Source organism: Hypanus sabinus, chromosome 21 (assembly GCF_030144855.1).
Source record: "Hypanus sabinus isolate sHypSab1 chromosome 21, sHypSab1.hap1, whole genome shotgun sequence".
NCBI classification, from domain to species: domain Eukaryota; kingdom Metazoa; phylum Chordata; class Chondrichthyes; order Myliobatiformes; family Dasyatidae; genus Hypanus; species Hypanus sabinus.
Window position 1 is genome coordinate 67,865,602 of NC_082726.1, and position 12,317 is coordinate 67,877,918.

The 12,317-nt window shown below is 46.5% G+C and overlaps 1 protein-coding gene across 7 annotated transcripts in view; it reads left to right on the forward strand.

The window, feature by feature from the left end:
- Nucleotides 1-12,317, forward strand: part of caly (calcyon neuron-specific vesicular protein) — a 59,817-nt gene that overhangs the window by 22,645 nt on the left and 24,855 nt on the right. For all 7 annotated transcript variants that reach the window (XR_009507324.1, XM_059946809.1, XM_059946808.1 and 4 more), the window contains exons 2-4: nucleotides 1,160-1,304; nucleotides 7,877-7,996; nucleotides 8,088-8,201. Coding sequence is in view for 6 of the 7 variants with exons in the window: in XM_059946809.1 (XP_059802792.1) it covers nucleotides 1,185-1,304; nucleotides 7,877-7,996; nucleotides 8,088-8,201 (354 nt within the window). In the remaining variant the exon portion in view is untranslated. The remainder of the gene's footprint in view (nucleotides 1-1,159; nucleotides 1,305-7,876; nucleotides 7,997-8,087; nucleotides 8,202-12,317) is intronic.

Below are 12,317 nucleotides of genomic sequence, written 5' to 3' on the forward strand. Positions count from 1 at the left end.
GATGCTGCCTTTTTGAGGCATTGCCTTTTGAAGATGTCTTCAATCCTGGGGAGGCTGGCGCCCACAATGGAGATGGCTGAGTCTATAACTTTCTGCAGCTTTTTCTGATCCTGCGCAGTGGCCCATCCATACCAGATGGCAATGCAACCCTAACCCTAACGCTCTCCATGGTACATCTGCACAAATCTGCTCTGCATTCCTGCTGTTTAGTGATGTGTTCACCCAAGTTTCAGTGTTACTGTTGGCCAGAAGTCAGCTAAACCTCTCCATTCTTCTTGATAAAATGTGAGTTTATTTGTTCCCTGACTCCAATCAGATTCATGATTGTGGGTTAAACAGGCAAGGTTGTAAATTCTAAACACTACATTCTGTAGATGCTGGAAATCCAGAACACACTAAATGCTGGAAGAACACAGCAGGTCAGGCAGCATCTATGGAGGGGAATAAACTGTTGATGTATTCGGCCGAGATCCTTCATTAGGACTGGAAAGGAAGGGGGGAGAAGCCAGAATGTTGGGGGAGGAGTGAAGTGCAAACTGGCAGGTGATAGGTGAGAGCAGGTGAAGGGGAATTTGGGTGGGGAGACAGGTGGGAAGAGTTGGATAAAGGTAAAGAGCTGAAGGGAAAGGAAGTTGATAGAAGAGGATAGGGGCCTATGGGAGAAAGAGGAGGAGGAGGGAAACCAGAGTGAGGTGATGGGTGAGGAGAAGAGAAGATGTAAGAGGGGACCCAGGATGAGGAGTTAAAAATGAGAGAAGAGGGAGTGGAGAGTATTTACCAGATGGTCAACTGTCCTCTCCTATTAGATTCCTTGTTCGGCCCTTTATCTCTACCACCTATCACCTCCCAGCTTCTTACTTCATTGCCATCCCCTGCCCCCTGACCTTCCCCCTCACCTGGTCTCACCTGTCAGCTTGTACTCCTCCCCCTTTCTCAGCTTCTTATTTTGGCTCCTGATGAAGGGTCTCAGTCCAAAACACTGACAGTTTATTCCTCTTCATATTTGCTGCCTGACTTGCTGAGTTCCTCCAGCATTTTAAGAGAATTAACAATCACCCCAAAGTATAACAGAATATGTTCTTTAACTGCTAACTCTGAGTTGAGTTAGAACATCGGAAGTCTGTGGAAGCACCTGATTAACTTTCTCACTCACTTACAGGTGGGATTAATCGTTCCAATCAGACATGGTGAAGCCTGGATGCAATTTCTCTGAGAAACAGCAGGGTACAGACAATGGGTTTGATAACATCCCTTTGATAACTCCACTTGATGTAAATCAACTTCAACAGCCACTCCCTGAGAAGGTACGTAATAAAATACACTGTGAGGGGAGGTCACACCTCACACATCTTTCCCTCTCTACCCCTCTCTGCTTTTTGCAGGGATCGTTCCCTCCGCGACTGCCTAGTCCACACGTCCCTCCCCACAGATCTCCCACCCGGCACTTATCCCTGTAAGCGCAAGTGCTACACCTGTCCCTACACCTCCTTTCTTACCACCATTCAGGGCCCCAGACAGTCCTTCCAGGTGAGGCAACACCTCACTTGTGATTCTGTTGGGGTAATCTATTGCATCCGGTGCTCCTGGTGCGGCCTCCTCTACATCGGCGAGGCCCGACACAGATTGGAGGACCGCTTTGCTGAGCACCTACGCTCCGTCCGCCACAACAGACAGGATCTCCCGGTTGCCACCCACTTCAACTCTGCTTCACATTCCCATTTGGATATGTCCATACATGGCCTCCTCTACTGCCAAGATGAGGCCAAACTCAGGTTGGAGGAGCAACATCTCATATACCGTCTGGGTGGTCTCCAGCCCCTTGGTATGAACATCAAATTCTCCAACTTCCGATAATTCCCTCCCTCTCCCTTCCCCGATCCCACTTTCACTCTGTCTCCCCTTCTAGCTGCCTGTCACCTCTCTCATGATTCTGCCTTCTTCTACTACCCATAGTGCTTTCCCCTTTGATTCCTTCGTCACCTCTCCGGCCTATCCCCTCCCTGCTTCCCCTCCCCCACCCCTTGATCTTTCCTCTGATTGGTTTTCCACCCTCCCCCCACCTTCTTTATGGGACCCCTGCCCCCTCTTTCTTCAGTCCTGACGAAGGGTCTCGGCCCAAAACGTCGACTGCTCGTTTCAAAGGATGCTGCCCGCCCTGCTGAGTTCATCCAGCTTGTTTGTATGTGTTAAGGTCACACTTCAGACAGGCAGATCACGGGTTGAAAGTTTATATGTACGCATAATTAAAATAATTAGCCCTGAGATTGTATTAATTTCTATTGATATAACACAATAAATCATTTAGGAAAGAATTTAAAAATGACATTGTAAAAGTTTAAGCACTGACGATTCTGCAGATGCTGGAAATCTTGAGCAACACGCACAGCAGAATCTGAATTAGGTTTAATATCATTGACATTTGTCATGACATCTGCTGTTTTATGGCAACAGCATAGTTCAATATGCAACAAATTCTATAAGTTACAAGTACAAAAATAATGAGGTAGTATCATTGGGTTCATTGTCCATGCAGAACTTTGGTGGCAGTGGGGAAGAAGCTGTTGCTAATATGTTGAGCGTGTGTCTTCAGGCTTCCGCATCATCTCCCTGATGAGAAGCGGGCACGTCCTGGGTGATGCAGTCCTTAGAGATGGATGCTGCCTTTTTGAGGCAGATGCTTTTGGTGTTGGGGGTGTGGTGAATGCCCATAGTGGAGTTGGCAGAGTTTGTTGGAGGAACTCAGCAGGTTAGGCAACATCTTCAGAGAGGAATAAACCATTGATGTTTCAAGCCAAGACCATTCATCAGGCTGGAGAGGAAGGGGAGAAAGCCAGAATAAGAAGGTGAGGGGAGGGTGAGGAGTATGAGCTGGGATGTGATAGGTGAGACCAGATGAGGGGGAAGGTGCATGGATCAGGGAGGGAGCATGAAGTGAGAAGCTGGCTGATAGGTAGAAAAGGGCTGAAGATAAAGGAACCTGATAAAAGACGAGAGTGGACAATGTGACAATTGGAAAGAAGAGGGGAACCAGAGGAGGTGATGGGCAGGTGAGAAGACCACGAGAGACAGTGAAAGCCAGGGGAACCAGAGTCAAGTCAAGTCAATTTTTATTGTCATTTCAACCATAACTGCTGGTACAGTACACAGTAAAAACGAGACAACGTTTTTCAGGACCATGGTACTACATGAAACAGTACAAAAACTACACTGAACAATATGAAAAACAACACAGAAAAAAAACTACACTAGACTACAGACTGACCCAGGACTGCATAAAGTGCACAAAGCAGTGCAGGCATTACAGTAAATAATAAACGAAACAATAGGCACAGTAGAGGGCAGTAAGTTGGTGTTAGTCCAGGCTCTGGGTATTGAGGAGTCTGATAGCTTGGGTGAAGAAACTATTACATAGTCTGGTTGTGAGAACCTGAATGCTCCGGTGCCTTTTCCCAGAAGGCAGGAGGGAGAAGAGTTTGTCTGAGGGGTGCGTGGGATCCTTAATAATGGTGTTTGCTTTGTGGATGCAGCGTGTGGTGTAAATGTCTGTAATGGCAGGAAGAGAGACCCCGATGATATTCTCAGCTGACCTCACTATCCGCTGCAGGGTCTTGCGATCAGAGATGGTGCAGTTTCCAAACTAGGCAGTGATGCAGCTGCTCAGGATGCTCTCAATACAACCTCAGTAGAATGTGATGAGGATGGGGGGTGGGAGATGGACTTTCCTCAACCTTCGCAGAAAGTAGAGATGCTGCTGGGTTTTCTTTGCTACTGAGCTGATGTTGAGGGACCAGCTGAGATTCTCCATCAACTGAACACCAAGAAATTTGGTGCTCTTATTGATCTCTACTGACGGGCCATAGATGTTCAGCGGGGAGTGGTCGCTCCGTGCCCTTCTGAAGTCAACAACCATCTCTTTTGTTTTGTTCACATTCAGAGACAGGTTGTTGGTTCTGCACCAGTCCGTTAGCTGCTGCACCTCCTCTCTGTATGCTGACACGTCGTTCTTGCAGTTGGGACCCACCATGGTTGTATTGTATCATCGGCGAACTTGATGATGTGGTTCGAGCTGTGTGTTGCAGCACGGTCATAGGTCAGCAGAGTGAACAGCAGTGGACTGAACACACAACCCTGGGGAGCCCCTGTGCTCAGTGTGATGGTGTTGGGGATGCTGCATCTGATCTGGACTGACTGAGGTTTCCTAGTCAGGAAGTCTATGATCCAGTTGCAGAGGGAGGTGTTCAGGCCCAGTAGGCTCAGCTTTCCAATCCATTCCTGAGGGATGATTGTGTTGAATTCTGAACTGAAGTCTATGAACAGCATCCGAACGTATGTGTCTTTTTTGTCCAGGTGGGTTAGGGCCAGGTGGAGGGTGGTGGCAATGGCGCGGTCTGTCGAATGTTTGGTACGGTATGCGAACTGCAGGGGATCCAGTGAGGGGGACAGTAGGGTCTTGATCTGCTTCATGACGAGCCTCTCGAAACACTTCATGATGATGGATGTGAGTGCAATGGGACAGTAGTCATTGAGGCAGGACACTGAAGACTTCTTCGGCACAGGGACAATTGTGGCGGCCTTGAAGCATGTTGGAATGGTGGTGCTGCTCAGGGAGATGTTGAAGATGTCAGTGAGAACATCTGCTCTCAGGGAGGTGACAGCAGATGAGAAGACAATGGGAGAAAGGGAAGAAGGAGGGGAACCAGAGGGAGATGATGGGCAGGTGAGACCATGGGAGAAAGGGAAAGGAGGGAAACCAGAGGGAGGTAATGCGAAGGTGAGAAGACAAGGGGTGAGAGGGGAACCAGAATAGGTAATGGGAAAAGAGAGAAGGTGGAGGGGGAGAAATTACCAGAAGTTAGAAAAATCGATGTTTATGCTGTCAGACTGGAGGTTACCCAGATAGAATATGAGGTTTTACTCATCCAACTAGAGTATGTCCTCAGCATGGCTATAGAGGAGGCTGTGGTGTGACATGTCAGAATGTGAATGGGAAGTCAAGCTGAAATAGGTGAGCAAAAGGAGATTCTTTCTTTTGCCACAGGCACTAAAATACCTTTGGTGGCTGCAGCCTCACTATTTCCCTGTCTCAGTCATTCTATCGGGTCAGCTGCCTTGAGGAAACTTTTGACAGGTGAGTGCCCACAGACACCTGACAGCTCACTGGCAGAACTGGGAAGCAACCATTTGATTATAATACAGAAAGAAATCAAAAGAGGAAGAAAATACAAGGTTAACAGAGTAAAGTATAGTGGATGTTGTATATTTAGATTTTCCAAAGGCCTTTGATAAGATGCTACACATGAGGCTGCTTGCCAAGTCAAGTACCCTTGATATTACAGGAGAGTTGCTAACATGATTAGAGCATTGGCTAAGTGGTAGGAGGCAACAAGTGGGATTAAAAGGATCCTTTTCTGGTTGGCTGCCAGTGACTAGTGGTGTTTCACAGGGGTCGGTGTTAGGACCGCTTCTTTTTATGCTGTATATCAATGATTTAGATGATGGAATAGGTGGCTTTGTTGCCAAGTTTGCAGACAATACGAAGATTGGTGGAGGGGCAGGTAGTGTTGCGGAAACAGGTAGGATGCAGAAGGACTTGGACAGATTAGGAGAGTGGGCAAGAAAGTGGCAAATGAAATACAATGTTGGAAAATGCATGGTCATGCACTTTGGTGGTAGAAATAAATGTGCAGACTATTATATCTGAGATGCAAAGAGACTTGGGAGTCCTACTGCAAAACACCCTAAAGGTTAACTTGTCAGTGGTGAGGAAGACAAATGCAATGTTAGCATTCATTACAAGAGATCTAGAATACAAGAGCAAAGATATGATGCTGAGGCTTTATAAGACACTGGTGAGGCCTCACCTTCAGTATTGTGAACAGTTTTGGGCCCCTCATCTTAGAAAAGATGTGCTGCCATTGGAGAGGGTCCACAGGAGGTTCACAAGGAAAATTTTAGGAATGAAAGGGTTATCATACGAGGAACATTTGATAGCTCTGGCTCTGTACTTGCTGGATCTTAGAAGGATGTTGGGGGATCTCACTGAAACCTTTTGAATGCTGAAAGACCTAGACAGAGTAGATGTGGAAAGGATGTTTCCCATGGTGGGGGAGTCTAGGACAAGAGGGCAGAGCCTCAGGATAGAGGAGCATCCATTTAAAACAGAGATGCGGAGAAATTTCATAGCCAGAGGGTGACAAATTTGTGGAATTTATTACCACAGGCAGCTGTTAAGGCCAGGTCATTGGGTGTATTTAAGGAGGTGATTGATAAGTTCTTGATTGGACAAGGCATCAAAGGTTACATTGGAGAAAGCCGGTGAGTGTGACTGAGAAGGAAAAGAAGGATCAGCCATGATTGAATGGTGGAGCAGACTCAATGGGCCAAATGGCCTAAGTCTGCTCCTATGTCTTATAGTCTTATATCAGAGGTAGCTTCAGAAACAGCTTCATTCTTCCAACATCAGATTTCTGAACGATCAGTGAGCCCATGAACATTACCTTCTCATCCCTTTCTTTGTGCTGTTTATTTATTGATGTGATTTTTACGTCTTTGCACTGTACTACTGCCACAAAATAGTATATTTCACATCACGTAAATCAGTGGTAATAAACCTGAGTCACAGAGTAATACAGGCTCTTTGGCCCAATCATTCCATGTTGGCCACAGTGCCCATTCAGCTCGTCTCAATGTCCTGTGTTTGGCCCGTACCTCTCTAAGCCCTGCCCCTCCATGTTCCTCTCCAAATGCTTCCAAAATGATACTACTGGACTTGCCTTATCCACCTCCTCTGACAGCTCGTTCCATGTGTTCACCATTTGTGTGAAAAAAGTTGCCTCTCAGGGCCCTTTTAAATTTTCTCCTCACCCTAAATCGATGACCCCTAGTTTTATATCCCCCTACACTGTACCATCCACCTTATCTTTGCTTAAGGTCACCCCTCATTGTCCTATGTTCCAAGGAATAAGACAAAACCTGGCCAATCTCCCCCTCCAGGTCAAACCCTCTAATCCTGCTAACGTCCGAGAAAATCTTATCTCACTCGTTCCAATTTGACCGCTACCTTCCTATAACAAGGTTACTAAAACTGTGCACTGTAGTCCCAGTGTGGCCTCACTAATACATCTGTAATAAATACTGGGGGTCTTCAATAACGCTGATAATCTTGGACCAGAGGGCACAGCCTCAAAATGGAGGGAAATCACTTCAGTACAGAAATGAGGAGAGTGGTGAATCTGTGGAATTCATTGCCACACATGGCTGTGGAACCCAACTCATTGGGTATATTTAAAGTGGAGGTTGATGGATTCTTGATTAGTCAGGGCATCAAAGGTTACAGGGAGAAGGCATAAGAATGGGGTTGAGAAGGAAATCAGCCATGGATTGAATGGCAGAGCAGACTTGAAGAGTCAAACAGCCTAAATCTGCTGCAGTGTCTTATGATCTATCATAATGTTTCAACTCTTAGCGCCCTGACTGATGAAGGCTGGTATATAAAGTGCTTTTTTCCATTACCTCAGTACCTGTGACAACACTTTCAATGAACTGTGCACTTGTCCCAATCTACAAAGCATGAGGCCAGTGCTTTTGCTATGTTCACAGCTCCTGTCTGCTCTAAACAGTTTCAAAAAGCATTAGACTGAAGCTCCCTTCCTCACCGTCTAACTAATAGCTGGGGCAGGATGTCACACTGATTCATGGGGTCAAATAGAACTACTCGCATAGAGGCCATTCAGCCCTTCTATTATGTTCACATACATTAGAAAGTGAAGACTGCTTTATGGAGATATGGAGAGTGAGGGGAACCTACTGAGTCCCATTTCACTTTGCTGCTGCCTCAATCTGCTCCTGATCTCTTTATCTTCCATGCACTGCCCAGGTGGTAGTGAAGACCAGGACTGAGTATCAGATCCAGCAGAAGAAGAAGAGGAACCTGCACATCCCGGGGATTAAGAAGCTGAACATTAATCTTTATGATGAAGTCTCTGAGAAAGTCAAGGTAGGTGACTCTGCTCATTGTCCTCATTCTCGTTCTCTGCCTGCTGAATGCCTCTGTGTTCTCACGGGGAGGTCTGCTTTGATCCGTACAGCTCACAGGATTGATCATCATCACCATGGCATTCCTCGCCTGCCTCTTGATGCTCGTCATGTACAAGGCATTCTGGTACGATCAGTTAAGCTGCCCCGAAGGTTTCGTATTTAAGGTAAGCTCACTGTCAGCATTTTTACTAATTTCGTACATTGCCATACTGATTATAAGGATGATAGAAATATCATTAGGCAGTGTTGTAGGGAATGAGGGCATGTTGTCACAGTAAAAGTCTTCAGATACTTCAGTTGCCTGTCACAATGCGAAGAGATCTAGAAGTCTGTACGATGTGTTTCTCGTACATAGCTAACTCTTCCTGCCACACACGGGCGAGATCCATGAGTAAAGAGGACCGTGGATTGCAAGGTCCTGGCTGTTCACCCTAAGGGAGTTTATCCACCTCTTGCAGATTAACATAAACATGTTAACAGATAACTGAAGGATAGGGCTCTGTGGAGTGAAAGGTTTCATTAAAGTAGTGAACTGTGTCTAGTGTGTTATAGTGTGGCCAACCTACTAGGAGTCAGGATTGTGGGAGGAAACCAGATGACACAGAGGAAACCACACATTCCGTGGGGAGGGCGTATCGAGGCTCCCAACAGAGGACGCTGGGATAAAATTCTGAACCCCGAACTGTAATAACATCACTACACTACTGTGACACCCTGTTGTGTACTCTGTGTTTTTTCTACCTGCCGAAGAACGACCACTTCCATTACACTTGTGAGTGCTGAGAATTAAGACCATGGTGGCTTTTCATATTTTTGTGGTTGGTGGATCATTTCATATTCTCAAATCGTGATGTTCTATTTCACAGACAGAATGAATCCAAGCTGGCTATTATCACCTGGGTTTAATTCCCCCAGGTCCTGTGAGATTATCTAAATATATAGAAGTTCATTTCATTACAGATCCTTGGATTCTGATGTTTAAGTCCAAGGTTCTTTCAGAAGTCAGGAAAGAGGCATAAAACAAATTACTTCACAGTCATTTTATTAAGAGTTGATAGGACAAAAGAAAGTTGAACAGATAATGATAGAGGTCCACTACACAAAGAGAGACAAAGGCACTAAGACAAGAGAAAATCTGCAGATGCTGGCAATCCAAGCATCACACACAAAATGCTGGAGGAACTCAGCAGGCTAGGCAGCACCCACGGAAAAGAGTAAACAGTTGACATTTCAGGCTGAGACCCTTCATCAGGACTGGGAAAAAAAATGAGAAGTCAGAACAAGAAGGTGGGGGAGTGGAGGAAGAAGTACAAGGTGAGAGGTCAAACTGGGAGAGGGGGATGGGTTAAGTAAAGAGCTGGGAAGTTGATTGGTGAAAGGGATAAAAGGCTGGAGAAGGAGGTAGAAGATAATGGAGCAGGGAAGGAAGGTGAGAGAGGGAAACAGGAACGGGGGTATGGTGAAGCGAAAGGGAAGGGGTCAGTTACTGGAATTTAAGAAATTAATGTCCAGGTTGGAGGCTTCGCAGGCAGAGTATAATGTATTGCTCCTCCAACCTGAGTGTGACCTCATCACAGCAGTAGAGGAGGCTGTGGACTGACATGTTGGAGTGGGAATGGGGAGTAAAATTGAAATGGGTGGCACTGAGATAACCGTTTTTTTTCTGGTGCACGAGGAAGCAGTCTCCCAACATATACTGGAGCTCATCAACGTACAGGAGGCCATACTGGGAGCACTGGATACAGAAGAAGTTCCTAACAGACTCACAGGTGAAGTGTCACCTCACTGTTTGGGGCCCTGACTGGTAGTGAGGGAGTTGATGTAGGCGCAGGTGTAGCACTTGTTCCACCTGCAGTTTGTCTCTGCATAGATTTACTGCAGGTTACTAAAAGAACCCCCACCAGAGCTGTTCCCCTGCAGAGCAAGGTTCCACCTTGTTACAGAATCAGGTCAGGCCTAGATTCCAAATTAGCATTGGTGCCAATGGAAAAGTGCTCTTTTTCTGAGCGAACCTTGAAGGATGACGTGCCCTAGATTTGGGGTAGATTGCTTGCACTGAATGTCATTAAAGTTGTGAGTGTATTTTCTTGGAGTTTTTGGCGATAAGATGGCCTGGTAGCATTGTAGCTAGGGTAACATTTTGCAGCACTAGTGACCTGGGTACAATTCTCACCACTGTCTGTAAGGAGTTTGAATGTTCTCCCTGTTTCCATTGGCTGCTCTGGCTTACGGGCTAGTCAGCAGTGGGCACACTGTACTGGGGCTGGAGGCATGACAACACGTGCAGACTGCTCCCCGCACTTCCTTGGACTGTGTTGGTTAGTGATCCAAACGACTCATTTCACTGTGTTTCAATGTTTCCACGTACATGTGACAAATAAAGCTCATCTCTTTATGTTGTGAGTTTGTGGTTCACACTCTTCGTGGCAAGAAGGGTGGTTGAGGTTGTGGGAGGAATTCTGACAAGGTGGGAGCGCCTTGCCAGCAAAGCAGTTACTCCATTGCTTTATAGTGTTTGCTGTAAGATGCAGCTTCGATTCCCACTGATGTCTGCTCACCCCATAACTGCTTTAGTTCCTGGTGGGTGCTCCTGTATCCTCCCACAGTCCAAAAAAATATTCCAGTTAGGGTTTCTGAGTCGCGGGCATGTTATATCAGCGGCGGAATCATGGCAACTCTTGTGGGCTGCCCACCACATTCCTCGCGGATTTGATTTGATGCAGGCGATACATTTCACTATGTTTCTCTATTTCAACATACATGTGACAAGTAAAACTAATTACTTTATTTCTTGCTATCATGATTTACACTCTTCATGATGAGAGACATTGCTGAAGTCACAGGAGGAACAGTGATAAACTGGTAGGGTTGGGGGGAGGGTGGCATTTACAAGGTGAGTCATTGCAGGAGTCAGCATCCATCATCAGGGTCTCCCACCACCAGGCCGTGCTCTCCTGTTAATGCTGAATTGGGAAGAAGGTACCGGAACCTCAGGACTAACACTATCAGGTTCAGGAACAGTTATTATCCCTCAACTGTCAGATTCCTGAACCAAAACCTAACCCAACATAGATCTGATGCTACAACCTATGAAATCACTTTTAAGGATTTACAACTAGTATTTTTAATATGAATTGCTTTATTTATTTTCTAATTTTTTTGTGTGTTTGCTACTTGTCTTTTGCACATTGCACTGATGGATTCAGTAGTGTGTGAGCTGTGTGGACTGACGGTTTCAGTACAGTGTGTGAGCTGTGTGGACTGAGGGTTTCAGTACAGTGTGTGAGCTGTGTGGACTGACGGTTTCAGTACAGTGTGTGAGCTGTGTGGACTGACGGTTTCAGTACAGTGTGTGAGCTGTGTGGACTGAGGGTTTCAGTACAGTGTGTGAGGTGTGTGGACTGACGGTTTCAGTACAGTGTGTGAGCTGTGTGGACTGAGGGTTTCAGTACAGTGTGTGAGGTGTGTGGACTGACCGTTTCAGTACAGTGTGTGAGCTGTGTGGACTGACGGTTTCAGTACAGTGTGTGAGCTGTGTGGACTGACGGTTTCAGTACAGTGTGTGAGCTGTGTGGACTGACGGTTTCAGTACAGTGTGTGAGCTGTGTGGACTGACGGTTTCAGTACAGTGTGTGAGCTGTGTGGACTGACGGTTTCAGTACAGTGTGTGAGCTGTGTGGACTGACGGTTTCAGTACAGTGTGTGAGCTGTGTGGACTGACCGTTTCAGTACAGTGTGTGAGCTGTTTGGACTGACGGTTTCAGTAGTGTGTGAGCTGTGTGGACTGACGGTTTCAGTAGTGTGTGAGCTGTGTGGACTGACGGTTTCAGTACAGTGTGTGAGCTGTGTGGACTGACGGTTTCAGTACAGTGTGTGAGCTGTGTGGACTGACGGTTTCAGTACAGTATGTGAGCTGTGTGGACTGACGGTTTCAGTACAGTGTGTGAGCTGTGTGGACTGACGGTTTCAGTACAGTGTGTGAGCTGTGTGGACTGACGGTTTCAGTAGTGTGTGAGCTGTGTGGACTGACGGTTTCAGTACAGTGTGTGAGCTGTGTGGACTGACGGTTTCAGTACATTGTGTGAGCTGTGTGGACTGACGGTTTCAGTACATTGTGTGAGCTGTGTGGACTGACGGTTTCAGTAGTGTGTGAGCTGTGTGGACTGACCGTTTCAGTACAGTGTGTGAGCTGTTTGGACTGACGGTTTCAGTACAGTGTGTGAGCTGTGTGGACTGACGGTTTCAGTACAGTGTGTGAGCTATTTGGACTGACGGTTTCA